Source organism: Uncinocarpus reesii, genomic scaffold, assembly GCF_000003515.1.
Source record: "Uncinocarpus reesii 1704 scaffold_1 genomic scaffold, whole genome shotgun sequence".
NCBI lineage: Eukaryota > Fungi > Ascomycota > Eurotiomycetes > Onygenales > Onygenaceae > Uncinocarpus > Uncinocarpus reesii.
The window spans coordinates 3,016,950-3,044,298 of NW_003052500.1; the positions used below are offsets into that span (position 1 = coordinate 3,016,950).

At 49.2% G+C, this 27,349-nt stretch overlaps 12 protein-coding genes across 12 annotated transcripts; 5 read left to right on the top strand and 7 right to left on the bottom strand.

The window, feature by feature from the left end:
• Positions 1 to 490: 490 nt before the first annotated feature.
• On the bottom strand, positions 491 to 1,352 carry UREG_01221 (uncharacterized protein; the record flags this gene model as incomplete). The annotated part of the gene is made up of 3 exons (XM_002541659.1): positions 491 to 789; positions 845 to 1,243; positions 1,337 to 1,352. 3 exons carry the CDS (start codon positions 1,350 to 1,352, stop codon positions 491 to 493), a joined length of 714 nt encoding a protein of 237 aa, XP_002541705.1.
• A 350-nt stretch (positions 1,353 to 1,702) lies between these two features.
• UREG_01222 (uncharacterized protein) lies at positions 1,703 to 3,588 on the bottom strand (the record flags this gene model as incomplete). Its single annotated transcript, XM_002541660.1, has 2 exons — positions 1,703 to 3,042; positions 3,090 to 3,588. The coding sequence occupies 2 exons, from the start codon at positions 3,586 to 3,588 to the stop codon at positions 1,703 to 1,705; spliced, it is 1,839 nt and encodes a 612-aa protein (XP_002541706.1).
• Positions 3,589 to 5,114: 1,526 nt separating this feature from the next.
• On the top strand, positions 5,115 to 6,959 carry UREG_01223 (uncharacterized protein; the record flags this gene model as incomplete). Its single annotated transcript, XM_002541661.1, has 4 exons — positions 5,115 to 5,328; positions 5,535 to 5,833; positions 5,887 to 6,390; positions 6,444 to 6,959. The coding sequence occupies 4 exons, from the start codon at positions 5,115 to 5,117 to the stop codon at positions 6,957 to 6,959; spliced, it is 1,533 nt and encodes a 510-aa protein (XP_002541707.1).
• Positions 6,960 to 8,695: 1,736 nt separating this feature from the next.
• On the top strand, positions 8,696 to 9,907 carry UREG_01224 (uncharacterized protein; the record flags this gene model as incomplete). The annotated part of the gene is made up of 2 exons (XM_002541662.1): positions 8,696 to 9,297; positions 9,367 to 9,907. The coding sequence occupies 2 exons, from the start codon at positions 8,696 to 8,698 to the stop codon at positions 9,905 to 9,907; spliced, it is 1,143 nt and encodes a 380-aa protein (XP_002541708.1).
• A 1,058-nt stretch (positions 9,908 to 10,965) lies between these two features.
• On the bottom strand, positions 10,966 to 11,843 carry UREG_01225 (uncharacterized protein; the record flags this gene model as incomplete). Its single annotated transcript, XM_002541663.1, has 2 exons — positions 10,966 to 11,330; positions 11,396 to 11,843. The coding sequence occupies 2 exons, from the start codon at positions 11,841 to 11,843 to the stop codon at positions 10,966 to 10,968; spliced, it is 813 nt and encodes a 270-aa protein (XP_002541709.1).
• Positions 11,844 to 12,441: 598 nt separating this feature from the next.
• Positions 12,442 to 14,121, bottom strand: UREG_01226 (uncharacterized protein; the record flags this gene model as incomplete). Its single annotated transcript, XM_002541664.1, has 5 exons — positions 12,442 to 13,369; positions 13,426 to 13,485; positions 13,539 to 13,727; positions 13,778 to 13,891; positions 13,958 to 14,121. The coding sequence occupies 5 exons, from the start codon at positions 14,119 to 14,121 to the stop codon at positions 12,442 to 12,444; spliced, it is 1,455 nt and encodes a 484-aa protein (XP_002541710.1).
• An 805-nt stretch (positions 14,122 to 14,926) lies between these two features.
• Positions 14,927 to 16,001, bottom strand: UREG_01227 (uncharacterized protein; the record flags this gene model as incomplete). Its single annotated transcript, XM_002541665.1, has 4 exons — positions 14,927 to 15,115; positions 15,172 to 15,239; positions 15,307 to 15,674; positions 15,757 to 16,001. The coding sequence occupies 4 exons, from the start codon at positions 15,999 to 16,001 to the stop codon at positions 14,927 to 14,929; spliced, it is 870 nt and encodes a 289-aa protein (XP_002541711.1).
• A 647-nt stretch (positions 16,002 to 16,648) lies between these two features.
• UREG_01228 (uncharacterized protein) lies at positions 16,649 to 17,674 on the top strand (the record flags this gene model as incomplete). Its single annotated transcript, XM_002541666.1, has 1 exon — positions 16,649 to 17,674. The coding sequence occupies one exon, from the start codon at positions 16,649 to 16,651 to the stop codon at positions 17,672 to 17,674; it is 1,026 nt and encodes a 341-aa protein (XP_002541712.1).
• A 515-nt stretch (positions 17,675 to 18,189) lies between these two features.
• Positions 18,190 to 19,314, bottom strand: UREG_01229 (uncharacterized protein; the record flags this gene model as incomplete). The annotated part of the gene is made up of 2 exons (XM_002541667.1): positions 18,190 to 19,245; positions 19,276 to 19,314. The coding sequence occupies 2 exons, from the start codon at positions 19,312 to 19,314 to the stop codon at positions 18,190 to 18,192; spliced, it is 1,095 nt and encodes a 364-aa protein (XP_002541713.1).
• Positions 19,315 to 20,725: 1,411 nt separating this feature from the next.
• On the top strand, positions 20,726 to 21,190 carry UREG_01230 (uncharacterized protein; the record flags this gene model as incomplete). Its single annotated transcript, XM_002541668.1, has 1 exon — positions 20,726 to 21,190. The coding sequence occupies one exon, from the start codon at positions 20,726 to 20,728 to the stop codon at positions 21,188 to 21,190; it is 465 nt and encodes a 154-aa protein (XP_002541714.1).
• Positions 21,191 to 22,096: 906 nt separating this feature from the next.
• On the bottom strand, positions 22,097 to 23,581 carry UREG_01231 (uncharacterized protein; the record flags this gene model as incomplete). The annotated part of the gene is made up of 3 exons (XM_002541669.1): positions 22,097 to 23,296; positions 23,406 to 23,462; positions 23,519 to 23,581. The coding sequence occupies 3 exons, from the start codon at positions 23,579 to 23,581 to the stop codon at positions 22,097 to 22,099; spliced, it is 1,320 nt and encodes a 439-aa protein (XP_002541715.1).
• An 884-nt stretch (positions 23,582 to 24,465) lies between these two features.
• Positions 24,466 to 26,605, top strand: UREG_01232 (uncharacterized protein; the record flags this gene model as incomplete). The annotated part of the gene is made up of 2 exons (XM_002541670.1): positions 24,466 to 25,978; positions 26,046 to 26,605. The coding sequence occupies 2 exons, from the start codon at positions 24,466 to 24,468 to the stop codon at positions 26,603 to 26,605; spliced, it is 2,073 nt and encodes a 690-aa protein (XP_002541716.1).
• Between the last annotated feature and the right edge of the window lie 744 nt (positions 26,606 to 27,349).

The following is a 27,349-nucleotide window of genomic DNA, read 5'->3' on the forward strand; positions in this document are numbered from 1 at the left end:
AACGCCGCGTGCATATAATGATGAAGGAGGGAATAAGAAGGTAGGAGAAACGGGAATCATTTGTTTTTCTTTTTAAAAATTCTGCTATTATACCCTAAGGGAATTCCCACGTATTTTAACTAGTATCCTACCTGATCGCCCAGGCGATGAGAAGCGTCGCATAGCATTGCGCTGTAGAAAGTGCAAAGCAAACCAAATGATCACGTATTGTCATCCTGATCTGCATCCTATGCGCATTCTGCTAAGGGTGTCTGGCTCCGTTTGTTAACTCCTGATAAGCCAGCAGGTACTTGTTTCACTGGTATTCATTACTCACATCCGCCCCTAAACCTGGATAGGTACTATCAACCTATCTGTATTCCATCCTGTTTGGGAACAGATAACGGAAAGAAACCTTCCAACCAACCCCATACAGCCAGGGTATATCAGCTTGAGAATCATCAATCATGTCAATTTCGGTAGCATGTGGTCAATTTCATTGTCAGACTGATTATCCATACATGCCATCCCATTCAGCATCTTCATCTTCTTCAGTAGCAGTTCTCCTCTTCATCATCTTCTCTATTCTTTCCTGCTCCTTAACCCGTTCTTTCTTCCCAAAATCAAATCTGTCAAGGGGACATGTACCCCGCAAGCGAAGCCACGGCCTCACACATTCGAGATCAAAAAGATGCGACGTATGGCAAGGCAATCGAACGACAAGCGGGTACGGATCGTCCAGAAACGGATTGTTGCATATAGGACATGATTGAGAAGGCTTCAACGAAGCAGTCGCAACGCGTTCAAGAGCTATAAAACCCCGCATCAGCACTGTATTCGAGCCCAAACCGTAGTCCATACATACCATCACAGAACCCCTCGCTAACCCCCTCCACTTCCCGCGGCGGCGCTTCCGCCTCCTGCAACAATGTCCGAATCATTTGCCCGATCAAACCCCCGTCTGCACCTTCGCCAGCCAGCCCTAGCCCCTCCGGTTGGTGTCCATCGTACACGGGCAGCGGCGCATCGCCTCCGCTCTCTGTTTCCCGTCGGATCACGTCTAAAGCCTCTGCGAGGGAGCGGAAGGCAGCGCTTACATCGCCTGGCACGGGGACTGCGTCTGGTCGTGTGCGCGACTCGGATGGGTTGGGGGTTATTTCGTTGAGGGTTGCGAAGAAGCTGGAGAGGTCTGGGCGGCGGTGGTGGCGCGGGGAGGAGTGAGGTTGATTATCAGCTGCGGTATCGGGTGTTGTTGAGTGTTCGACTGGTGAAAGATAGGTATGTTAGCATTTGAATGGGAGGGAAAGCGTGTGAATTTAATCAAAGCCGTGGCGGCGTATTGCGGGGAATGCCTTACCTTCATATGAAGCCATGGCGAATTAAGTTGTAGAATGCCTCTTGATTGAATTGACGGAAGAGGGTATAGGCTTGAGATGGAATCACTTAGAATAGTTTCCGGAGACGAGTTGAGCTGTGCATTTAATAGATTGGCTAGTTAGTTAATATATCTCAATTGATGCCGGGAGGATCGTGCGAGGCAGAAGGGACTGGCGCGTCCATTGCACCACACGCGAAAGTCGACGACGAGTTACATTGTTAAACTTGATGGGACAACGATCGCGAAATAACTGAATGTCAATCTTATCATCTCAGAAAAGAGTCATAAGGTCATCGAATACAGAGTTCGTCACGGAATATTATATACATCAGGAACCCCGAATCATCAATAATCAAAATCTTCATATACTACTCTCTTTCCGCTGAGCCAACTCAGCACATTCTTCCTTAAGCCGGCGCTCCCACAAAGATACCACTCCTCTGTACCGTCAAGAACTAAATCGTCGGCAGTCAAACGGCGCTCTTGCACTTCGGCACCAGACTCCAGAACAAACTTCAACATTCCCTGCTCCTTTTCCCCAAAATTGGCCTTCGCCCGCTCTAAGCCCGTGAGGAAAAGCACTGTTGACTTTGGGAGGCCGGGAAATTGTTCAAAAGTGTCGTGGACAAGCGCAATATCTTGTGCGGCCACTGACCAATATAGCCGCAATCGAGAAAACTCGATCGTATGTAGTTGTGCAATGACTGGGGTGATCCCTATCCCACCAACAACAAAGGGGATAATTCTACCATCGTTGTCAAGATTTTCGAATCGGAAGTCTCCTCCAAAGCCACGCAGAGAGACCTCCATGGCGCTTCGCTCACTAGATCTGAACAAGTGGTTCGTGACTCTGCCGTGCTTACGCACCGTAATCTCGAATTCATTGTCTGCTAGCTTCCGCTGGGGGTGTGAGGACACTGTAAACGTGCGGATGTAATTATCGTTAATGCTGGTAGGGTCGTCCTCCTTCATATGACTGTATCCCATATCAAGCTCATCCTGGAACGAAATGGTTGCATACTGGCCCGGGATCCATTTGCCTACTACTAATGGATCTGATATCTGGAAACGGAACCGATTGATAGTTGGCGTAATCACCTCCTTTTTGATAAATCTCGCCGAGACCGCCTTACCCTCTGGCAACTGCGTACCAGGAGCCACTTTCTCGGTGGGTAAGTACCGCAAGGGCGGGTTGTAGGGAGACGGCTCACCAGGCTTTCCAATAAAAGGAAGGCCCTTTTCGACATATCGTGCAGCCGTCAATGTGACTTTGACCGCGAGGTTGGAGCGAGGTAGAAGAGCAGCTGCATCTCCACCCACAAAGATCTCAGTTTTACCGGTTGCATAGAGAACATTCCCGGTTTCGAAGTCCGGAAAGACGTAGCCGGCCTGCGGCGTCGTCTGTAGATTCCCCAGCGACTGATAAAGGCGATTTCCTGAATACTCTGGATAGACGAGGACAGCTCCGGTAGGTTCGTTTGAAAGGACTCGAACGAATCCACGCGGCCCGCCGCGAATATTAGTGTCCATGGATTCACGATGATGAGAAGTTGACAGAAATAGGGTGTCAACCCTGTTAAGCAGGTCGACAGCACCTTGGGGAAGCTGTGGAGAGTCAGATACCAAGTTCGGCTCTGGAGTCGCTGGACTGATATGCTTCTTGTTTATGTATTTAGGGCAATTCCCTTGTTCGTGTCAGCAGTGTCAAATCAAGGTTGATATGACGACGCACCTAGACTGTTTGTAACTTTGAAAACAAGCTGTGCCATTCCAGTGTGGTCAGATCTATTCTGGCCTGAATCGTTCTCGTTCACACAGGCCACAACCATTCGTCCCATTAGCTTCAGCCGTCGTCTATACCCCAAATCGATGGATAATGCAGACATCAGCCTCCCAGGATCATTGAATTTGACAATCTCCCCGTCACTTTTACCAGCCAATAGCGCTTCTATGACAGGGTCGTATCTTCTATCCACGGTGTTCCTGACAGCAAGGATTGAAGGCGCAATCTGGCCCGCAAAGCCAGCAGCGCCGCCTAGCACGGTGGTCCACGGAAGACCTTGTTTATCGAGCGTCCCTATAGCCATCAGGGGTGCCATCTGCACAAAATATCCTCCGCCAGGAGTAAGATTGGGGGCCGTCGGGTCATCCTCATAGGGCACCTGCATCAGGCTGTGCATTTTCACCTCGCCAGCGTGCCATGGCGCACTTTCTGCGAGGATAAATGCCATTGAGAAATGGGTTGCGATGTAGAAGAGCGATAAAAGAAAGGCTTTGGGTATATTATAGGAAAAGTTCAGGTGGGATGCCTGACATTGAATATTCATCGACCACGATGGCAAGATGCCTTTCAGGATACCGACGGTTCGCACCTTTTATCGCTCTTTTCTGATTCTGATATATATAAAAAGGATGGTCGATGGATGACCCAGGCGTCAAATTCTCCCAGTTTTGAATTTCTCAGCAAGCAGCTCGGCCCCTGCTCTCGGGGGCGCGGGGGTGTGGGAGGAGGCCCCGACATTTGTCATCCGAGCCACGGACGGAAATAAATAGCAATGGCGATAAAACACGACGGACTGCCAGAGGCATTGACAGCTTGGAACACTTCCAAGTCCCCATTATTATTCTGAAGCGCCATAACTATGTCTCTGGCGATCTCAGGTAACTAGCTACATAACAGCTGTAACTATGGATGGGTTACCAAAAAGTTTACCCAGCATGATCGCCAGTGTTTTCAACCAAGGCCTATTATCCTCATAACGCAGACACATTTTCAGATGTGTTCTAACTGGATATCCTGGCCGTCAATTCATTCAAGTATCATGTGGAGTTTACCGGTCGATAAATTGAATGCGTTCGGTATAGAAAGTCCGACACACTTGGATCTCTTTGGCTTCCTGTTGGGTGGAACTGAATGGCTGTGACGCTGCCGTGTTTTGATGCGAAGGGTCTGTACTCCGTACAACATGACGATTCCAATTTCGAAGGCCACGACTAAAGATGCAGATTCAGCGACGCGTACGAAGTATAGACGTCACTTTGTGTACAACTCTGGACCGTTGTTCGTAAAATTCGAACTCGGGTCGACATCCAATGCAGTTCCGTATCCTTGATCAGAAAAAATAAGTTGATGCCACAGAAGATGGAGATATTAGCCAAAGCCGAAGCGCAAGGCACAGTTTATGCCTAAGCTTCGACCGGCAAATTGGTCGATGGATAAACCTGAATATTATATGGCTCAATTCAGAATGATCGACTGGGTTGCTGCAGCGCTGTCTATGGGAGCAGTTTGGAGGATTTGGGTTAGAATGACCGAGGAGCTCCGTTAATACCATCTGTGACTGATCTTTGATAACATCCAATTGAAGATCCGACTCCATCCCGAGAGTGTGCACTGTGCGGGCCGGGAATGTCTGGGCCTCGCCGATTCCGCGCTAAGACTCGTAGGAATGCCGAGCCAATCGGAGACCAGTTTTTGCAACCGGATAGGCTAGTCTCAGAACAGTTTAGCCCCGGGCCGATTCCAAACGGCCGGGTCGGCGGGCGGAATGAACGCGGCGGATGACGATTGAGCATGCGGATTGACGGCGAGACTGGCGGGAATCTGAAGCCTGGAAAGGAGGGTGGGGGATGGGGTGCTACTAGCGGCTAGTATATGGTGTTGAGTTTCTTTCTTTTGATAGATTTCAAGGGGCTCCGACTTTTGGTATTCAGATTTTGGCTTTACTTCTTGGACTATACTCTATGCGCAGTCAAAATGCCGTTGTTGGATTATTCGCCATTACAAGAGACGCAGCGCATCTTTGACCTGCTGTGCGGGTTGAAGGACTCGCTCTCTTTACCGCCGGACCTGGAAACAAATGCCAAAGATCTAGCGTTTACCTCGGAAAAGGACACTGTTTACTTCCCAATTCCCCTCAAAGAGACAGAAACCGCAGCAGCGCTAAAGGGCATTGAGGCCCTCGTGGCAAGTTCGTTAGCAAGCTTGAAATATGGTTCTCGTCCTCGCAAAATCAATATCAACTTGGAACACGCGACTTGCTTCCTCTTCCAAGCGTATCTTTCGACCATCGACGGGCTTGGGAAGTACGATAATGGGGTCAAAGCAAAGCTAAAAGGCAAGTAAACTCGGACGATTTCACCCTTTTTCCCCTGCTAACAGGGCGGTTCGGAACAGACACCGACTTGCTTGAGGCGCAATCCAATCCATACCGCCGGATGTCCGCGAACCTCTATGCGACGAAGACCCCGGGTGCGTATTATCATATCCATGGCTCTCTGGAGGCAACAAAGACATTGGGAATGATTGGGCTCCCGCCGTACAGGCCGGATTTGAAGACAATAGACGACATAGCTGAAGAAATCGAGTGCCACGTGAAACAGTTTACCATCGAGGAGTTGGAGCAGAAGAACAAGGAGCTTGGGCAGGCGGGCGTGATCGCGCTGAAATATGATGATTTCATCCAAACACCGCATGTATGTTTCGACGCCTGGAAGCCATCGGCCACAGGGGACTAACTTTCCAAAAGGGCAAAGCAAATGTGGGCAAGGCACCATGGACTCTCACGAGTTTGGAGAACAGCACTCCGCCAGCCCCCCTCCCCACAGATCCTGCTGGCACAAAACCCCGTGTATTACAAGGGATCAAGGTCCTGGAACTCTGCCGTGTCATCGCCGGCCCCGTCATGGGGAGGATCTTAGCAGAGTACGGAGCAGAGGTGCTCAAAGTCACAGGCCCCAACCTTCCCGATGTTCCTTTTTTCCAAGTAGACGTGAATATGGGAAAGCGTACCACAGATATCGACCTCAAGACGGATGAAGGACGAGCGCAGTTTGACAAATTGCTGGCGGAGGCCGATATCATCCTTGATGGATATCGGCCGGGAACTTTCGATAAACTTGGATACGGAGCTGAAGCTCTTTCACGACTTGCCGTCCAGCGTGGCAAGGGCTATGTATATGTGAATGAAAACTGCTTTGGATATGAAGGGGAGTGGGCGTATAGGCCCGGATGGCAGCAGATCGCGGATTGTGTAAGTTTTCTCAAATTATCCATACAATTCAGCATCCTTACCAACTTCTCCAGGTGAGCGGTGTAGCGTGGGCGCAAGGCAAGTTTATGGGTTTGAACGAGCCAGTCGTTCCTCCATTTCCCATCTCCGATTACGGGACTGGCGCCATGGGAGCTATTGCGGCATTGACCGGACTTTACCATCGCGCGACAAAGGGCGGTTCATGGCATGGACGTTCGTCGCTGATGCAATATGACCTTCTTCTTTTCACTGCTGGCCAATATGATGAGAAGATTCAGGATGAGCTGCGATCCCGGCAAGACGAGGCGTTCTTCGCTTTGCGCCATCAGCACAGCGTGGACCAGATCTCGGGGACCGTCATAAAGACTATGAGAAAGCAATATCCTCATTTGTTCGAGTATTATCGCGAGGATTGGCATTCAAAGGGCTTCAATGCCGATGTGTCGATTATCACTCCGGTGGCCGAGATCGAGGGTGTTGAAGTCAGCTTCCAAAGGGCCAGTGCGCCAAATGGGACTCATGAGCCAGAGTGGTCGTTCCATAAGAACGAAGATGTCAAGTTGGGTTAATAAAGAATGCTGGCATGCTTAGTTACTCTATGGCTGCGAGCTTGATAGTCATTTTTGAGAGCGTTTTGATAGTTAGTTAGTTGATATTGGCGATATTCCGGGTCCTAGAGAGATTAGACAGATTAAACAGACAGCATCGTATAAACAGTCTATTAATCGATCACTTCATTATAACCTACTCATCCTCTCGATTTTTGAATATTTCTCTCAATTTTCTTCGACGGTCTCTGCTATGTGCCCCTTTGATCCAATTTAGTCAGCCGTGCTGGCTGGGAACCATCTCCGCAGCCAAAACATTCCAAAGTTCGCCCAAATCAACGCGGCCAGCATCTGCGCGGTGAAAGATGCTGTCAACTTCTAGGCACCGAACCAGAGTCGCGTGCCTTTCCTGTCGGCGCAAGAAGCTGAAGGTAACCTTTCCGGCCCAACTCGTCGCGAGCAAGAGCTAATCCGCTATTTCCACCGAGTTCAGTGCAACGGGCTCCAACCCTGTGCGACATGTTCTGCGAAAGCCCTGTCGTGCCTATATGCCGCCGTGACACCCGAAACGCGACGTTATGCGGCGAGTGAACAGCGACCTTTGCCGCCTTTCTCGACAGGCGCGCCAGGAGCGTCGCTCATCTCTCCAAACCATTACGGCGCAAGAGGCCCATCCAACTTTCCCCCGATTACGCCGCGACCGTTTGGCGAGGCGCAAGCTGCGGCGAGCAGCCTTTTTTACAGCGCGCCGCTTCCAGAGCCAAATGAAGAAGAGCACCTGAGCGAAGCATCGCGGATGCTTCAAGACGGAAGGGGGAGATTACGTACGTTTAGTCTCCATCAGTGAATGATTATAATTTTTCAAGCATATCAAGAGCATATTATCGGTTGACGACTGAAGTTTGCTAAATAAGGAGCCCTATCTTAGTTTATCTCGGTGATTCTGCGTCTCTCTCATACCTCGACACGATACGTAGACTTGTGGAAAAGACGATTGGAGTTTCCGAGTTTACCAGCGATCCTCACAAACATAGCCTCCTTGAGCTCCCAATATCCGCGTCATTGAAGCCAACTCATGTTCTTCCGGATAGAGAAGCTGCCGAGTTTCTGTTGGATTCATTCTTCTCAAACGTGAGTTTCTAGAGCTCTTCTTATTTGTAGAACGCCCGTCGCTCACAAGCTAGTTAGACGCTGGGGATCATACAGGTTCTTGACCGAGACGCTTTCATCAGCGAAGTCACGGCGATATACTCGAATCCGTTGCAGGTGGAACAATCTCGACTTTGTCTGCTAAATCTAGTGTTTGCAGTTGGGTTACAGATGTCTCAGAGCTCTGTGGCCCATAGCTTTCGTGAGAGTCAGTTATTGAAACGTCTTGGCTCCGATTTGACTGAGAGGGCAAAAGTATTTTATCTAAACGCTGCACATTTGAACGACCCTGTTTCGGGGTTTGAAGACGGAGATATTACTTCTATCCAAGCCCTTTTGCTCATAACCGTTTTCATGCTCACCATTGCTAAACGAAATGCGGCATGGGCTTATTTTGGTATGTTGGTTTATTTCGTTATCGATCGGGCACTTTCTCATTATATATTAGGAATGGCGGTTCGGTCTGCCTATGCGCTTGGCTTGCATAGAAAGTCGACGGCTCCGGTGTTCACAATTGCAGAGCAACGGTTGAGGTGAGACTTTGTTCCCTTCCCATTCCTTGATGGACCTTCTGATAAACTCTCTACAGGAGAAACATTTGGAGAAGCATGTACATATTAGACTGTTTTCTATCAGCGTCCCTTGGAAGACCAAATGGTATTACTAGCCGTGATGCGGCAGATTTATTCGCTGATGACGCAGAAGACGATCATCAAATATCAGAGCAGGAGGCTGTCGAAACTGCCGCGCTCCGGGCATCAGTCCGCACCGCCCGGCTCCTTGGGGAAATATTGAGCTCTGTGTACGCCGAGCGCAAAATATCAGTGAAATTCGTGCAAAAGTCTTCTAAGCAATTTCAGGACTGGAAGGATGTCTTACCAGCTGCTCTCCATTGGCGAAATATATCCTTGCCCAATGAAGATCCTCGCGCAACTTTGGCACAATTACACGTTAATTTGTATTATTTCCACGGAGTGATCTTGCTCACAAGGCCGTTCCTCTTGCAAAAAATCTTGAATCAGGCGGGACTCCAAAACGGAAATGGGGATAGTGCTAGATCTCCCGAAGCTGGAAGAAGAGGACCTCAAAGTCCTTCTGTGCAGACAGATTCATTCTCTGCCGCGTGCGTGCGTGCTTCTCTCTATAGCATTGACATTGTTCAATCCGCCATCCTTAAGCGCACTCTCCCTCGTCGAGATCCTTTTGTTATGTGAGTAGGGACCCCTTCGCCCCTGGTGAATCTACTGCAGGAACATCGCCAAGCTAACCATTTAAATAGCTACTGGCTCTTCACTGCAAGTCTGATCATTTTTTCCAACGCATTTTGCACTGTTTATGACGATACCGACACCACTCGGGCCATGCAAACATCTCTAGATTTGCATCGTTACCTTGCGGACACTGATCCCTTGGCCCAACGTTATCTTCAAATATTGACATCATTCCACGACACAATTAGCAGCAACTCAGATTCACGGATGGCGCCTCGGTCGTCGGCGAGTACAAACCAAGCATTGTTTTCAAACTTCTTTGGCGATAGGCCTCGTGTTCAGAGCCCCGATACCCGTCAACAAGCCGCTTCAATGCAGACAATGGAAGCCAAACGGCGTTCGACACGCGATGACCAGTCCTTGCAGACTGGCAGTACCCCAGCAAACGGAGAGATAGCGCCTACTGCCAGTAGCCGCGAGCCGCTTCATACGAGTCCTGGAATGAGTACGACTGAAATCTCGCCTCCGGATTATTCGCTTGATTTCGATAATTTCTTGAGTTTGATCAGCCAGGGCGGCGATGCAGCATATCAACTCGACCCCCAATAGCCTCAAATGAGAACGACGAGCTCGAAAGCAATTTCTCGCATTTTGGTTTGGTTCAAATGCCGGATCAACAAGCTCTCAAGTAGCCAGAGCAAAAGCAGTTCCCCTCACTTATTCAGGCCCCTTGATACGGTCGCCCGAGTCGACCTCATGGCTGCCGTTGTGAGTTGAGCCGAGAGCGAAGTCGTCGGGCTTGGCTCGGAGTGCCTTCCCACCAATCAGCATTTCCAGTCGGCTTGACCGGCCTTTCCGTGCTTGGCACGGGTAAATATGGACAGGGTTGATAACGTCGTTTACGAACCGATGTCTAAACAGCAATTCACATATTTTGGTATACCTGGAAATATTTTGGAAGCATTTAGCAAACAAGGCAACATGGAAGGAGCCGACGAATTTTTTAAGGCCTTCTTTGCGGTCTCGGACGATGGCACCGCACATGAGAGGTATCCTACGTTTTTCGCTGAAGATGCGAAACTGATTATGGGCGATAAGGTCGCTGTTGGCCGTGCGGGTAAGGATAAGACCCCAATATGACGTAATTCCAGTGAATTCAGGAGTTTCATATCGCAGTTGCTGGATGCCAGGCCGTCGCCGTGCCGCTTATTTATACCACACGGCTGTTGAATCTGTAAGCTGATGAACCTGCAGATATTCTGGCTGTTCGCCAGGGAATGTGGTCGGCAGTAGCTTCTCGTCACCACACATACACCTACTTCACATCGCCAGAGGCACCAAACACGGTCATGCTTGCGGGAAACGTGAAATATGGCCTGAAGGACGGAGGTCAAAAAGATACCGACTGGGTCGCTAAAGCAATTTTCAAAGGGGAAGGGAACGACAAGAAGCTGAGCTTTTATCAAGTGTTCCTGGTAAGTACCACTTGTCTACAAAGTGTACTCATGAAGTCTGACATATTTTTGTAGAATGCAGGGAGAAAGTAAAGCTAGGAAATATACCGTTCAATATTGTTTTTATAGAATACATGGTTGCTCTATTGCCTATACTTCCCAGGACTAATATTTATGTTACCAATCAACCTCGGGGCCTTCTTCGGGCTTTAGCTATGGTAATTCGTCTAAGAATCCACTGATGGCTTGCTGGACCTCATCTGGCGCTTCGAGTACGTGCCAGTGACCAACTCCAGTCAACACTTTCATTTTTTTGACTTGGCTCTGATACCCCTCGAGTATCTTTTCACAACCCGATAATGGCGCGGATTTGTCCTCCTCACCAGCCAAAAGCAGAACTGGGATCTTGATGCTAGCATAGTCAGGCGCCGGTGCTTCTGCAATGGTTCGACATAGGGAAATATAGCCATTGGTATCTGTACTGATGAGTAACTGCCGAATAAACGCATGTACGAGTGTACTGCAGCGTGCGCCAGTCGCGCCCTGGGGGATCGTAGTAGCCATGGCTTCCATGCCCTCTGCAAACAAACCTCACAAATTAGTGTCCTCGATGTACCTACATATGCAATACACAGGCACTCACGCTCTTCAACAATCTTGATTCGCTTCCCAAAGACGTCTGCAGCGGCTGGATTAGGATTCACAGGTCCGATCAGCACAACGGCCTTTATTCTCCCGCTTGCATCAGAGAGAGCCAGCTGCGATGCCACGATACCGCCCATGCTGTGGCCAATCACCACCACATTTTGAGTGATGTGTAAAGCGTCTAATAAGCCAGTGACGTCGGAAGCTATGCTAGCGATGCTATTGCCGGCGCTGGCGGTGTAAGCCGATGCGCCACTGCCATGAGTGTCGAGGGTTATGCAGCGATGGCCCAGGGATGAAAGATAGGGGATGATGGGAAAGTAGTAGGAGGAGGAAGAGCCGAGACCGTGGATGAAGAAGAGAGTCAATGGATTGGATGCGTTGGCCTCTGGGGGAGGAGTAACGGTGTAGTAGAGCGACTTGGAGTTTATCGATTTGAACGGCATTCTGATTCTATGTAGGTATCCTTGCTACTCCTGGCAGGAAGGCTGCTAACTCTGGGGTTGTATACGCCTCAATGGGATAGACATGGTTCTGGGCAGAGGCGCTTAAGCAGTCCGGAATATGAGGAATACAGCCACGATTCCCTGGGCCGCATCCTCCCAGCCGCGGAGGGCTTTCCACAAGTTGGTCCTGAACTACCTTCCGGAAGGGAGCCGACAAGATTTCGGCACCGGTTTCGGGTTCGGAAAGGGATCGGAAAGGGAGGCTCGGCTTTGGATGCCAAGACTGAGGTTGAAATTGACTTCAGGCCACTAACCGTATTCGGCACGAGGCGAGGAACCGCCCAGCGTCCACCCATCCGACATCGTCTCTGCCATCAACGACCACTTTTCTGTGGGCCGGCGTCGAGACACTTACTGATGGAGCACGGTGCAATCGAGCCATTATTCGAGCCCAATCATGAGCTGCTTGGATGAGCAAACAAGCTAGCGTTACTATTAACGTTCTGAGTTCAGGAAACAGGATACATTATTCTTTGGACGAAAAGTTGAAGATTAAAATACAGTACGTCAAGAAGCTATTATTCTCTGCGGGCGGTCATTATGGCGTGAACTTGTACTCGGGGTGATTATGCCCCAAAGCAGCCTGCTCACTTTCGTCAAGCCCCTCCAACAGATAGTCATACTCGCCATTCTCCTTCTTCTTGTTTTGCAATCTCAGATATAGCGTTGCGGCGGTCATCAGAATACAGCATAAAACTGCCGCTCCGAAATTAATCGCATGGCCCTTGATGTATCTCGGCGCATCCGGTAGCAGATATGTCCAGGTGGCCACAATGCCGCCCAAGTTTGCGATACTAACGACATACGCAGAACTTACAGCACGGACGTTGGGGCCAGCAGTGTTGTCGACCGTCCAAGCCACCAACATAGGTGAGCAGGTGAAAGCTCCAGTGAGTGCGAGGAAGGTCGCAAAATAGCGGACAGCAGGCTTAGTGACCAGAATCAAGACCAAAAACCCGGCTGCGGTAAATGGCATGACCGTCAAAAGCCAGATACCACGAGACTTGGTGCGGTCAGAAGTATACGCGATGGTCAGGCAGACAATTGTGGACCAGGCGAATGGCGGAACGGACATTAGTTGGGAATTGATTGCGCTGTATCCCATGCTGTTAAGGATAGAGGGAAGGAAAATCGACAGTGATGTCATCGTTAGGAAGGTGCAGCTGCATGCAAAAGCCATAATGTTGACGTTGACGTTGCAAACGGCCATTTTGAAGTGCTTCATGGAAGTCTTTTCGGGGACGTGAGACTTTGTCTCCTCGGCAATACGCCAAGTAGCGTAAGTCCGCTCTTCTGGCGTGAGTATAGATGCAGTCGCAGGCGATTTTGGCAACATGATGTACGATACCGCGCCAAGGATGATGGAAAGGATACCCTCGAAGAAGAAAATATTCCTCCACGTTTCGATCATGCCCCATTTGGGAATTCTGGAGAGGCCAGTAGCTAGGAGGCCACCGAATGCGCCACTTTAACAGATGTCAGTTGGCTGGTATGTCTTTTTTTATGTTGATCGTCTTCTTACCTTAGAGGCGAAACGCTTGCATAAAAGCCGACTCTGGTGGCAAGCTCATGGCGCCGATAACTGATTTGGGCGGTTAGATTCGAAAATCGAAACTTTCAAATGCAAGAACTTACAATTGAGAAAGTGTGAAGCTGATTCCAGGCATGATACCTGCTTCGAGGGCACCGAGAAATACTCTGCTCACAACGAGACCTTCGTATGATGTGACGAATGCTGAGCACATTGTGACGACGCCGAATCCGAAACTCAGGAAGGACAGCCATATCTTGGGGCCTAGCCATTTGCACATCATGTTCGCCGGACTGGAGTTTCGTCAGCATTGGTCGAACGGCATTCTGTGTCTGAGGCTTACATTTCAAGAACAATGTAACTGCAATAGAATGCCGTCATTGCGATGTTGAACCGATATCCACGGAGATCTAAATCCTTTGCCATACCGAGAATTCGGGCATTGCCCGCATTGGCCCTATGCCGCATGTCAGTATTTCTCCTTCCTTCGAGCTTCATGATTTCGAGAACAAGAAATACCCACCTATCAATGAAGGCAAGTAGGAATATGCCAGTTACAATTGGCAGAATTCTGAAGTCAAACTTCTTTCGAAGCCTCGCTTCAAGTGCTGCATGATCTTCATGGTTGTCGACCTTGCCAGCCTCAACTACGGAGGTGGTGCTCGGATGTGAGATTTTTTCCGACATGGTCCTGTATGTCGAGCCTTCGCCCCCTATATTGATAGGGAAGGTCAAAAGATAAAAAATAATGTGAACTCGGTGCTCTGCTCCCTGTTTCTTTAGGGCGGGATCTCAAATCTAGTTATACTTATTATATGTGTTTTTTCCCCACGATCTCCCCACAATTATGGCTTTTCGCTTTCTAACCCCAGGTTTGAGAGGGTCCAACTTACTGCCTCCATAGCACTGGGGAACAGTCATGGAGAGAATCCACAGCTTGTCCAGGCTCCAGAGTCGTGAAAACCATAACCCATTGAATCAATGGGCTATCATCTTTCTTTGGTTCACCAATAAGATGACCTTCCGATCGGATCGGATACGCTAATAAAAGGGTCAAAAACATGGCCACACCGAATGCCTCGAGGCTAAAACTCCTACCAACTTGGGAGTTGTGGGGTTATCAGGCTTAACTTCTAATAGCTCCGACCTGGGCTTATGCATGGAGCTCCCCAAGGTTCCCATTCAAAACTTAGCTGAAAGATGCTTTTTGAAGCTCATGAAAATGATTACCCAGTGCGAGTCCTTAAATGGAATTTTCGCTTACAGTCCACAGAACAACAAGCCAGATGTTTGTCTGGTATATAATCAAGTAATATTCAATATGAAAGTCATGCCAGCTATCCAATGTGAAGGCAAACACAATCGCACTTGTGGACACTGGTTATCCCAATTCATAATTCATGTACAGCATTCAATATGACAAAATTCATGATCACAAGAGGTGAGAGTATTTAAACAGAAGAGAAAAAGCTGCAGCTGGTTCTTGATATCCTTAAGTAGAGGACGGCTTTTTCAGTTTCAAGTCGTACTCCAATTCCCTGGTTGCTTGGTCGTTGCCTTCTAAAGGCTTGAACTCAACAACCAATGAGTGTTTTACGGCAAAAACGGAATCATTTGAGAGATATTTATCTTCACTGTCGAAGATCTGGGTCGTAATCGGTTTATAGTCCTTGTGCGTGGCCTATGCAAACCGATGAGAAAAATTGTTCTGGGGTAGCTCAGGGAAAGGCTGCTTACAATCAAATGAATGTGGGCTGGGCGCATCGGGTGTCGGTCAAGGAGCTGAAGGATCTTTCCAGCCGGGCCTATACGTTGAAGCGATTAGCTACCATGTGATTTCGGGCTCGAAGACTTGATGTGAACAAAGCTTACCGTCGAATGGAATTGGATAGGGAGTTGGCCTTAGGCAGTACAATGAGTACTTTCCATCCTTATCCGTCGTGAATCTTCCTCGAAGGTTGCAGTCTGCTTGGTTGGGATCCTGTTGCTCGTACAATCCGTTTGTGGACGCTTCCCACACATCGATTACCACCCCTTCGATCGGTTCTCCAGTTGTGGAATCGACAACTCTGCCATGCATGAAAGTCACCTCACCACCCTCGGTGGGAGGGGTCTTGATGATGCTCGAGCCGTTGGGATAATGTGGTGCGCCAGTTCTGAAGAACGGACCAAGGATAGCGGTGGCAGTGGCAGCGTCGGGAGCGTTTGCGGCGCGCGAGAAGGTAATCTCGTCGACAAGGCTGCACGGAAGTTAATGATTTCATGCTTTATCACGGAGCAAGCGCTAGCAAAGTGCGCCAACCAAGGAGGGAGAATGCGTACGATTCAAGGCCCAAGACATCGCACACCAACTGCCCTTCGTTTCTCCTGTCATTGCTCATCTGGCCTGCCCAGTTGATCAAGTTCACACCCGCCATCCACTCGTCGACGGTGAGTTCGACCTCGCGAGCAAAGTCGTGAAGGTGGCGGATGAGAGAGGTCATCACTTGCCGCATGCGCGGGTCCGTCTTTGGACCCGTCGCATTGATGACATTCTCAGTGAAGTTGGGATCAAATTGGTCCACCATTTTGGATGACGCTGGGGCTGTGAGGAAAGGAGAGTGAGTAAAGAACGTGTAACTTCAACGGCTTTCGAAGGAGGGAACTTGAGAGAAACGGATGATCACTCGGCTGCAACTCCTTGATAGCAGGAAAGATATAAGACCGGAACGAACTGCATCTTCTCAGCGACACACGGAAACATCTTGTGCCGTTTCGACGACGATGGCCTGAGATATCCTGCTGGTCGGGACTTTTCCCATGCCGAACCCCACCTCCCTACCCCACAGTGCTCCATCTTGACTCCGAGCCGCCAAGCATGATTACATCGGGTTGCATGCTCATTGGTGGGTGCAACCGGGAGAAAGCTTGGGCCTCGTGCTCTTGGCATCGGCAAGCCGGTTCAGCTTGTGATTGGTTCCGTCAGCTCAGTTGAGTTTGAGAACCTCCCGGGGGATCCACTCTCCGCCACTTTCCGAACGAATGGGAATGCGGCTTACCAATGCAGCTAGTGCGGGGGAGCTCGACATGGCGGGGTAACGGGGCCTGTTGGCGGCATTGATTCCGTCGACAGAGCAGAGTATATAACGTCAAAAGACGCGTGGAAGCCCTATGATTCTTCGTTTGCAACATTGCTACACCTCTTCTTCGATTCCCTTCCTCGATTGCCGCCGCCATGCTCGGAAAGATCACTCTCGAAGACCACTTCAACACCCCAGAGTTTGCCGAAAAGGCAAGATGGTGGGCTGGATTCTTCGCGACAGACCCTGATCGTCACGTCCGTGAGATTTGCGATCTCAACAAGATCCGTCTCCAGTATGCCGATGAGTACGGCGTTGGATATCATATTCTCAGTTACACCGCGCCCGGAATCCAAGATATTACCGATCCCGCTGAAGCTTTAAAGGTCGCCCAGTATGTCAATGACTGGACCTACGAACAGATCAAGGACAAGCCAGAGCGCTACGGCTCATTTGCCTGCCTGCCGATGCACGATCCTGCCACAGCCGCCGCCGAATTGAGACGATGCGTCGAGAAATACGGATTCAAAGGCGCTCTCGTGAACGATAACCAGATCGCCTCTGACGGAAAGTCTCTCATCTTCTATGACCAGCCAGAGTGGGATGTATTCTGGCAAGCCTGCGTTGACCTTGATGTTCCCTTTTACCTCCATCCCAAACAACCCACTGGTGTTGTGTATGATACCCTCTGGGCGGACCGAAAGTGGCTCGTCGGCCCACCCCTTAGTTTCGCAAACGGTGTTTCGCTCCACCTCATGGGAATGGTGTGCAATGGCGTCTTCGACCGCAACCCCAAGCTTCAAGTGATCCTGGGCCACCTGGGCGAACGGATTCCCTTCGATTTGTGGCGGACAAACCATTGGTTCGAAGATATCAAGAAACCAATCGGTATGCCTATTAAGAGAACTATCCGTGATTACTTCCGAGAAAACATCTGGATCACGACATCCGGCCACTTCTCGACCCCGACATTGAAGTACTGCATCGAGGAGTTTGGAAACGCAGATAGAATCCTGTTCAGTACCGATTATCCATTTGAAAACTATAAAGATGCCTGCACGTGGTTCGACAATATCAAAGGACTGGAAAAAGGGCAGAAGGCTGCTATTGGCAGGGAAAACGCGAAGAAACTGTTCAAATTGGGAGCTTATAAGGATAGTGAAGCGCCCGTTGAGGATTAGACCCTGGCTTGTGTATGATATAAGAAGTTATGACCATAGTTTTACTAATTGTCTTTGTTAAAATGATTTTGTAGGGGTTAGAAATCCCTGTTAATGAGCGCCGTACCTATAGATGGGGACCAGAAAACTTCCATCATATTAGATCATAATGCGTTTCTTCGTGGATTAACAACCGCAAATACCAATGCAATAAAGTAAACATTCAAAATAATACTCGGGTATATAGCGAAAGAGTGGGTGAAAGGGCCTCTCCTTTGCACCGAACAAAGACATGGGGCTTGGAAACGATAGAGCTAGTTACCGCAACGTAAAACGAAATCACAAAATAATACGACAAGCTCGCCGGGCCTCTGAAGAGATAGACAAGGTGAGCCGGCAGCGTACGCAGGCACTATAAACGCCTTATCTCTAGGCTAAAATGCAAATGTTCCCATGGTAAGAGCCCATCCTCGTGTTTTTCTTTTCTTTGCAGTAACTTTGGCTTGATCTTTGACTATTTTCACGAATCAGCCATTCTAATTCGATGGTAAGTGGATAGCAAACGGGCGCTTACATTCTTCCCAGCTAAGTGGTTCTTTGGTGATATCTTTGGCCTCCCTCCAGTTATGCATGCACCACGCGGCCACGAGGAAATCGAGGTAGCCTTTATCCACATTCGCCCCAATCCGCAACTCCAGAGTGGGCGGTGATATTTCAACTTTGTTCTGCTTATCCCAGCGCCGCCGGGTTTCCGTGGCAATGTAATGGTCGTTTGTTCTATCCCGCCATTCGTATAGCTCTGCGTCAGAATCGGCTGAGGTGCTAGGGCGGAGCACAAAGGAGGGCAAGCCGCGCCCACCCACTGTCCACCCCATGCCGGTTCTGCTGACCTTCTTGGTCATATAACCATTCTTCCCAGACAGATACCGCAAGCCGTCAATTTCATATTTCGTGGGCCCTATATGCAGCGCTGGCGGGGCTCGCAAAGCAAACACATCTCGCTTCACAGTCGTGCGCATCCGCCGGACGGGATTTTGATCGAGCCGCGTCAAGAGGATGCCCTGGAGGCTTAGTTCGTGGCCATCAAGTTCATGTGTGAGGCTGTAGATCGGATCTGGCTTTGAGAGCGAGGAGTAAACGTATTTCCCCTCGATACTCAGCGTTAACGGTTTGTGGTTGGTAATTCCATGTTGCGATGCTGGTGTTGGGGGATTGGCACCCACGGCTGTCTCGTAATCTGGAGGTGGCGCCAGCGGCACAGACGGAGCATTATACGCGGGCAGAAAGTCACCCGACGCAGAGGCATTCTGGGTCTGGCTCTGGTCCAAAGCAGGGTCCATGCCAACGGGTGTGCTGCAGAATCGCGCGAGATCAGTAGCAGAGTTACCTCGCCGTGGGATTGTGTGTATCGAAGCGAGCTGTCCGTGCTCCGGCTCCGGATGATGGCAAGCAGCGGGCGTGCATCTCGTTGGCGGCTCGCCATGCGCGCGGCGAAAAAGCGACGTGAAGATCAGACGGAAGGCGTTGAGGCTCAGGCCGGAAATGACGTCACTGCTCGGTGGCCGCTTTCGACGCCGGCAAACCGCTGATTTCTATAGATGAGCCATTGTGTGTCGACAGACTGGAAGAGATAGAAGAAAGGGAGCTTGGTGCATGGCCATTCTCTCTCAATTGCCAAACGTCTGGGCAGCTGCTGAGCCGATGTGTGACGGAGATAGCTTCAAAGAGCCGTGCTATTTATAGAGTCGGCGCTTTAAGCTTAAAGCCACAGCCAACGCGCGAACTCAACGGCGACTTCAACCGTTGGAGTCAACCAGGTGCCTTGCCAGCACGCCCATGATGTCTCGAAGTTGCGGTTCTGTCAATGCTACCATACCTGAAGAACACAGGGTCGTTCTCAACGGCAATACCCCGCTGCAATGCACCCGCTTTCCTCACGGCTCTGCTTCGTATTTTAAGACACTCCATCCATGAGGCAAAGAGCTGACAGCAAACGCTGTGCCGGATTGCCCAATCAGTGGCGTGACGATGGAGAACCCTGATCAGAGTCAAAACCAAACTGGACAAGCGGAGCAGGATGATCGACATCTCACATACGCTTCGGACTCGGCTACTTGTCCGAGGATCTCTCAGGATGAAGCTAGGCATCATCGGTTTGATCCAGCTGGCCCTGGGATAACTACATGCAAGTCTCAAATCAGGTTCATGTGAGCCGTGCTCCCCGTGAGTTGGCCACCACTGATGGTGCTTTGTTGCACCGAGATGGAGAGCCTAAGATCCACCCTCTGGCGCGCGCCCTGCATCCAGGATGGAGTATGATGGTTAACCTTCGGAAGGGATCTCGTTGAGCGTCAATATGTCATCGGACGATCTGAAACCTATCCAACCGATGATTTTGTTTCTGTTGCTCGCATGAGTCGTATATTGAGCCTCCACTCAGAAGGACTACTGCTTGGACATACTGCAGAGCGCTCATTTTCTGTTTATCTTGATGTCAAATTCTGATTGGACTTTCATTTTATCCATGCACCCTCACTGATATCTCCCTCGATCAAACTCACCGCCATCCTTTGGCTGTGAAAATGGCCGTTTTTGACATGGAGCACAAGGAATCTCTGAAGGGCTGAGACTGAGCAAACAACCTTTCAGCGTATTCAATCTTGATTTGATACCCAGAAAAATCAGGAAATGTGTAAAGTCGGCACAGCCATTCCGGAGCGGGGAAGAGCTGATATCACTAACAAGTCTCTTCGTGGCGCTCCGAAGAACGATTAACTCGGGCTCCAATCCGACGGAAACCAAATATGTCAAGGTACAATCGTGGGAATCACATCGTATTCCGCAAAGGCTGAGAAGAGCTGAATACTAAAACTCAATAATTCGGCCGTACCGGGTGAAATGGAGTGAGACATGCAATGTTAAAGCAATGATACCCCGAGCCCGAGAAGATATAAAGCAAGCTGCAGTCCTCCCATCCTTTGTTGCTCCTCTTCACTAGATCTCAAGTCTTCATTGCCTCTCGCTATAAGTTCACTTTTCTCCAATCACTACCTCAGCAAGACGTATTCGATCATGCATTTCAAAACTTTCGCTCTCGCAGCCCTCACGGCTACGACCGCCGTTGCCAGCCAAGTCGGCAATGCCATCGTCGAGAACCATTGCCCATTCACCGTCTATCTCTGGTCCGTCGGCGGCTCCACCGGACCAAAGCAGGTGCTCAAGTCTGGCGGTGTTTACACTGAAAGATTCCACCGTGACCCCAAGAGCGGTGGTATCGCTATCAAGATCACCAAGGTCGACGATGGAATCTTCAACGGCTCGCCGCAGACCAACTTTGCCTACACCCTGACCGACACGAGAGTCTTCTACGATCTGTCTGACGTCTACGGCAATCCGTTCAGCGGCCACAAGCTCGTTGTTGACCCGTCTGACCCCAACTGTCAAGAGATTGTCTGGCCAAGTGGTATCACTCCGGCCGGGACCCTGACCAGGGATTGCCAGAATAAGTCTGATGTGAAGCTTACGCTTTGCGCCTAAGCAATATCATCCATAGTAAGCTTCTCTTAAGTAGCTCCTATGCTTTTGATATACTAAGCTGTGCCTAGGGCTCTCTGGGACTACATTGATGGCTGCATTTGAATGATCAACATGCGTGGGGTTGTGCGATTATGCTTAATATAATGAGCGAGGCCGTTGATTCTGTGGTTATAAGGATATTTGTGTTTCTATCTATCTGATCTAATAGTAACCATACATATGCTACCATTTAATACAGCGTTTTTTCTTGGGGCAATATAAGGAGAAAAACCCTCCTATCGTACTACTTTATAGATAATCAAACCATTTGCATATAATCGAAGAAGCTGAGAGCTGAAAGTATTACTTGATATTGCCGCAGAAACTAGGATGAGCCGGAAAAATGGACAACAAACTGAGTCAATTTACATCAATAGCCAGGAATGAGTGCGTGACACATGATTAATTAGCCTGGATGGAAACTTGTAGTTCGTTCACTGTCACCCAGCCTTATGGAGAAAACGTGAAGTGCTTATCTATTTTCATGTATGACAGATTGAGGTTTGAGCCGCTGTGTAATTTTTCAATTTTAAAGCTTCTCGCCTTGATTTGGATTCAAAGCTGGAGGATATGTAGGCTCACAGCAAATGTGATACACGGATATGAGTTTTGTAGAGCGTAGTGTTAGACTGAGGATTCTGCTTCGTGACCTCACCGAATGATAGGCCGTGAATCAAAATGAAGTGTCAAGAATACTACGTAATTGCTCGTTGACATGGATATAAATCGGCTATGTGGAGTAAATTTTATGGGGTATTTAGCTTCCTGGTGCTTCCATGATTCTGGTCAAAGATTCAAATCCAAACTCCTTACATGATGACCTCATTGGCGACATCCTATAGTCACAAGTCAGTAAACCGGAGACGATCAGTCGGAGAAAGGATAGACACATACCCGTTTCAACTCCTTGTAAGGGAGGCAGACGCAGTTCTGGACCCGCACTTCATCGCCAACACCACATTCTTTGCCAAGAATGGTAATACTCTGCACCTTGACACCATTCTTGATAATGGTGGTGGAATGGCTGCCAGCGGGAATGGGGGTGCCTTCGACACGTGCCCATGCTCCAACACGACTGCTCCATCCAATGATTGAATACAAAACACAAGCATCGTGTTTGATTTCGGCGTCCTCGAGCACGATAGATTCCTTGATCCGCGCACCTGCTCCAACCACGGCACGTGCACCGATGGAAACATTTGGGCCGAGTTTGGCGGTGGGATCAACGGTAGCGGTGGGATGGATGTAAACTGGTGGGACGATGGTTGCTGAAGGAGCTGCTAACTCATCGGATCCCGATTGGAACGCTTTTTGGAGGTAGAGGGCATTGGCCGGGACAGCAGAGCCAGCGGTCTTGATCTGACGCCAAAAGTCTTTGGTCTCATGGACGAAGAAGCGGTTGCTATCTGCTAAGTCGGGGAGGATGTCTTGCTCAAGACGGAGAACTTCGCTCTGTTCGCCCTCGTCGCCTTGTTCAGCACCATAGGTAGACTCGAGGTGCTCAGAGGATGGGTAAGAAAACAAACGGGGGCGGGTAGTGCGGCGCTTGATCGCGCTCCTGATGGAGGGGAAGATGCATTCCGTGGCAAATAAGTATACGCCGCAGTTGATCAGATTTGAGATATGGGACTCGGGCTTCTCAACGTAGTGTAGTACACGTTTTGTATGCGCGTCGGAAACGATGCAACCGAAATTTGTAGCTGTCTCATTGCTGACTCGGGTACCCAAGATGATTGCTTCAGCGTCTTTCTCCACAAACAACTTAAGCATTTCAACCAGTGGGAACGAGCAGCACACGTCCGCATTTAGAACGAAGAAGCGCTCGGGGCGGCCTTTGAGAATCGCATCGCGGAAATGATATAGACCACCGGCAGTGCCCAATGCTCGGTACTCTCTCAAGTACTGAATTTTAACTTGCGGGAACTCTTGAGTGCAGTCCTTGATGAAGTCACGGAAGACTGTCTCATCGTAATATCCGATCAAAATGACCTCGCGAATATCGGGAATTTTGTTCACAGCCTTCAAGGCATGCCAGATAATTGGGTGACCAGCAACTTCGAAAAGAGGCTAAAGCATCAGATACCACGTAAACAATTAGCTATACGGAAGCACGAAATAAGCGGTGGCGAAGTGCTTCCACGACTAGAAATAAAAGGCTAGTTTTCTCAGTACATACCTTGGGCACATCAAGAGAGAGGGGTCTAAATCTGGTTCCCCTCGACGGTCCTCCAACCTGCCAATTGAGTCGTCAGCAACGGAAGCAGCTTGAGTCGAGAGTTGGGACCCAACCAAAATGACAGCTTTTGTGGAAGCCATATCTGCACTGCGCTCACGAACGGGGATTTGCAGCATAGGGGTCAACTGGCTAGCCACCAAAGAGAACAGAGAGAAATTTTGATTCCTCGAATACGGCGTATCTGCGGATTTGGATAATGAGTTATGAGAGGCGGGCGGCGGGGGGCTGGGAGTGGGAACGGGGGAGTCTTCATACCAAGCTAAGAGAGCGGCTGTCTCAACGTCGTACAAAGTCTGTAGAGTTGGCAGGTAGAGAGAGTCTGGGTCAAGAGGAAATGCAAGACACAGCGGCCGTCTTTTGGGGGGTTTCAACGCCGTTCTTGAGGGTGAGGTTGGCGATGCCGCTGGTGAGAAGGCGGTGGAAGCGAGCCCCTGAGCAGCGAATGACGCCAGGAACACGTGTTCGCCCGCTCGACTTCAACTTCATCTCTTAATCTTATGGACGCTGCTTCAACGCACAGGCTGGCATCGCGACAGAAGACGGAGATGGCTATAGATTCTACGCTGATCGTCTTCCTGACATGGCGGAGTCTTCGACGATGGTGTCTGACTGTCGACTGCCTTTGCGACCCCAGAGGACCGACTGCCACACTGTCTGTCCATGCCGTATGGAGTCCAGGATAACAGTGCTTGAAGAGCGCTATGTGTTTTACAAATATGGCAACAGAATGCGGAACTTGGAATCTTCCGGAATCTAGGGCCTTGTCGATGTGTTCCTTTGATGGCTGAAGCCACTCTGAGTCTGATATTCGTTTCCCATAACACAAACCTGAATGAACACATCTGCGTCCCTGCGTAGTCCTTGCGAAGAATTTTTTCCTCTTCTCTCCTCCCTCCCATCCTTCTTCATCTTTCTTGTTATCATCCTCATCTTCTCGACATTGCCGCTTTCTCCCTTGAAACTATCTTATTGATCTTGAACCAAATAAGATTGACCCAAGATGGAAGACCAAAGTTCTTCTATCGATATGATCTCCAAGAGCATGAAAACGATGGTGCGAAAAATTCAAGACCTCCGCCATCTTGGGATTGAGAATAAACAACTCCCTCTTCCAAAGATCGTCGTTGTTGGAGATCAAAGCACTGGGAAGAGCTCCCTTATCGAAGGGATTAGCGAAATCAAGGTGCCTCGGAGCGCGGGGTGTTGCACTCGCTGTCCTCTGGAAATCAATCTATCCGAATCAGATACGCCTTGGACTTGTCGTGTTTTGCTGATGAAAAAATACATGTACTGTTCAAAGAAAATGCTGCCAACTTCGAAAAGCCCTTTTGGGCCCTGGGTTGAACAAGAACCCGAAGAATTTCTATTCGATACACTCACTGAAAAATCAATGCTGGAAGCAGTTATCAAATGGGCGCAACTTGCGACCCTGAATCCGGGACGACCCTATAAAGAGTTCATGCGCGGGGAGAACTCAGACACAGAACCTTACACGCAAGTCAAGTTTTCTCCCAATGTCGTTCGCCTCGATATCTCGGCCCCCAAGTTCCCGAACCTTTCTTTCTACGACCTACCGGGAGTTATCAATGTTGCGGAAGTGGACGACGAGAAATACCTTGTCACATTGGTTGAGAATCTGGTGAAAGATTACATCAAGTCAGACAATACAATTGTCTTGTTAACAATGCCGATGACCGACGATGCGACCAATTCTAGCGCAGCCCGGATTGTTCGCGAAGTACGTGGAGCAAGAGAACGTACATTAGGCGTCTTAACAAAACCTGATCGGATAGATTGTGGCTACGAACAATGGGAAGAGCTTCTTAGCGGAGAGAAATTTACCCTTGGACACAAGTATTACGTCGTGAAAAACAACGCTGACCCTGTTGTCGACCATGCCAATGCTCGAGTAGAGGAGCACCTTTTTTTTGGGCATCCTCCTTGGACTCGGGAGTTTGCGCCCTACAGTGATAGATTCGGAACAAGGAAATTACAAACCGCCTTATCAAGTCTGCTACTCAAGCAAATACAAAACAGTTTGCCACACATTGTTGACCAGATTAACAGCCGTGCTGAATTGGTCAGTCAAGAATTGCTCACGCTTCCGGCTCCTCCGAGTGCCAATATTCCCTACATTGTGTGCCAAATGTTAAACATATTCACGAATAACGTCCATGCTCATATGAGTGGAGGTTCAAGTGCGCACCCATTTCTTAAACAATGGGGTCAACTAGCTGCTGATTTCAAGTTATATCTCGCAAAAACCCGACCGACGTTTAAGATCGGTGAAGATCTTCAAGTCAAGAAACCCGCGCGCCATTCTGCAATCGACGACGACGATGATTTTTGCGAGATCTTGGATATGGGACCTTCCCCGAAACGGAAGCATACTAACGGCGGTGAACCAGACATGGCGAAGCGATTGAGGGCTAGCACCCCGTCCATTGAAAAGGCCCATACTGCAGCTGTTTCCTCTGTTCAGTTCGTGACTGAGCATTTCAATCAGCTTCCAAGTAAGTGTCAGGACAGAGTCTGTAACCCGGTTGTCTGAACATCATCTAACAGCGGATAAAGCCGCAGCGCGTGTGTTCAGTCCCAAAGATATTCGCGACATCAACACAGATACTTATGCGTCTGGGGTACCCGGGCTCGGAAACCCTCAAGCAGTCGAAACGCTCAACCGTCTTTCCGTAGCTCACTGGCTGACTCCAATGCAAACGTTTTTGTCTGCTACATACAGCATGATTGCTCGCGTTCTAATGCATGAGATTGAAAACGTTTTCGGCCAATATCAACGAACGGCGTTGTATGGTGCCCTCAAGGCAATGATTTTGGAATTCCTGGACTCGATTCAGAAAGAGCACTTTCGTCAGGCGCAAGAGAATTACGATATTGAATGTTCCAAACCTTTTACCCTCGCAACGATGACATTCTCGAAAGCTCAAAAAGAGGCGATTGACATGTTTTTCACAAAGCGCAACGCTGCTCGTTTACGGGAATATATGAGAAGATTCGAAGAAATTAACGGAAAGTCGTGTAATCCGAAAATGGTTACGCAGGTTGAATTAGGATCGGACGGTTTTTCGAAAGAGGTAGAAATCATGGCGGTATTGCTTCTACTCACTTCTCTTTTCTCATAAAAGGAAAATAAAACTAACTCTGATCAGGCGTCCCGTGCGTACTACGACATCGCATGTTCCCGTTTCGTTGATGTGACATGCCAGGGCATTCATATCAAACTTTTCTTCCGTTGTCGAGACGAACTTCGTTCCATGATTGAAGATAAGCTAGGTATTTTGGGTGTAGATGGTAAGTTGGACAACGACCGAATTCAAGAAGGCATACACAAAACTTCTGGAAGCTTAAAAGCTTTATGCTACGCAGTGTGCTAATTTATGATTATCCTTTACAGCTTCTGAGCGTTGCGTGGAACTTATGGTTGAAGATGAAGAACGTCAACGACGACGGGTCCAACTTCGAAAGGAGCAAGATAAATTGAACAAGGCCCAGGAATGGCTCAAGGATGCCGAGAAAGGTGCTGATGTGATGGACATTCCCGTAACGATCTAGGATGCAGTGAATACCAGACGTGTAAGAATGTGATGGAGTTGGACCCGTTGTTTGGCTGCTACTATTGGACGTCGAGCTGTAGGACTTGGTAGCAAAATCGAACGACTTATTTCTTCCATTATGAAAACCATCTCTCTCTAGAGTCGCTTTTTGCGTCGTGTATCATGTAGCTACATATGTAGAGCGGGAGCAACCAAAAGGAGGTGGGAGTCTTGGCGCCAGGCTTTGCAAAAGTTCGAATCCTGGTTGCTTTGCATACAGAGGCTCTGACTCACAAGACACCTAGCGAAATAGTCGACGATTGCAGCAAGAGT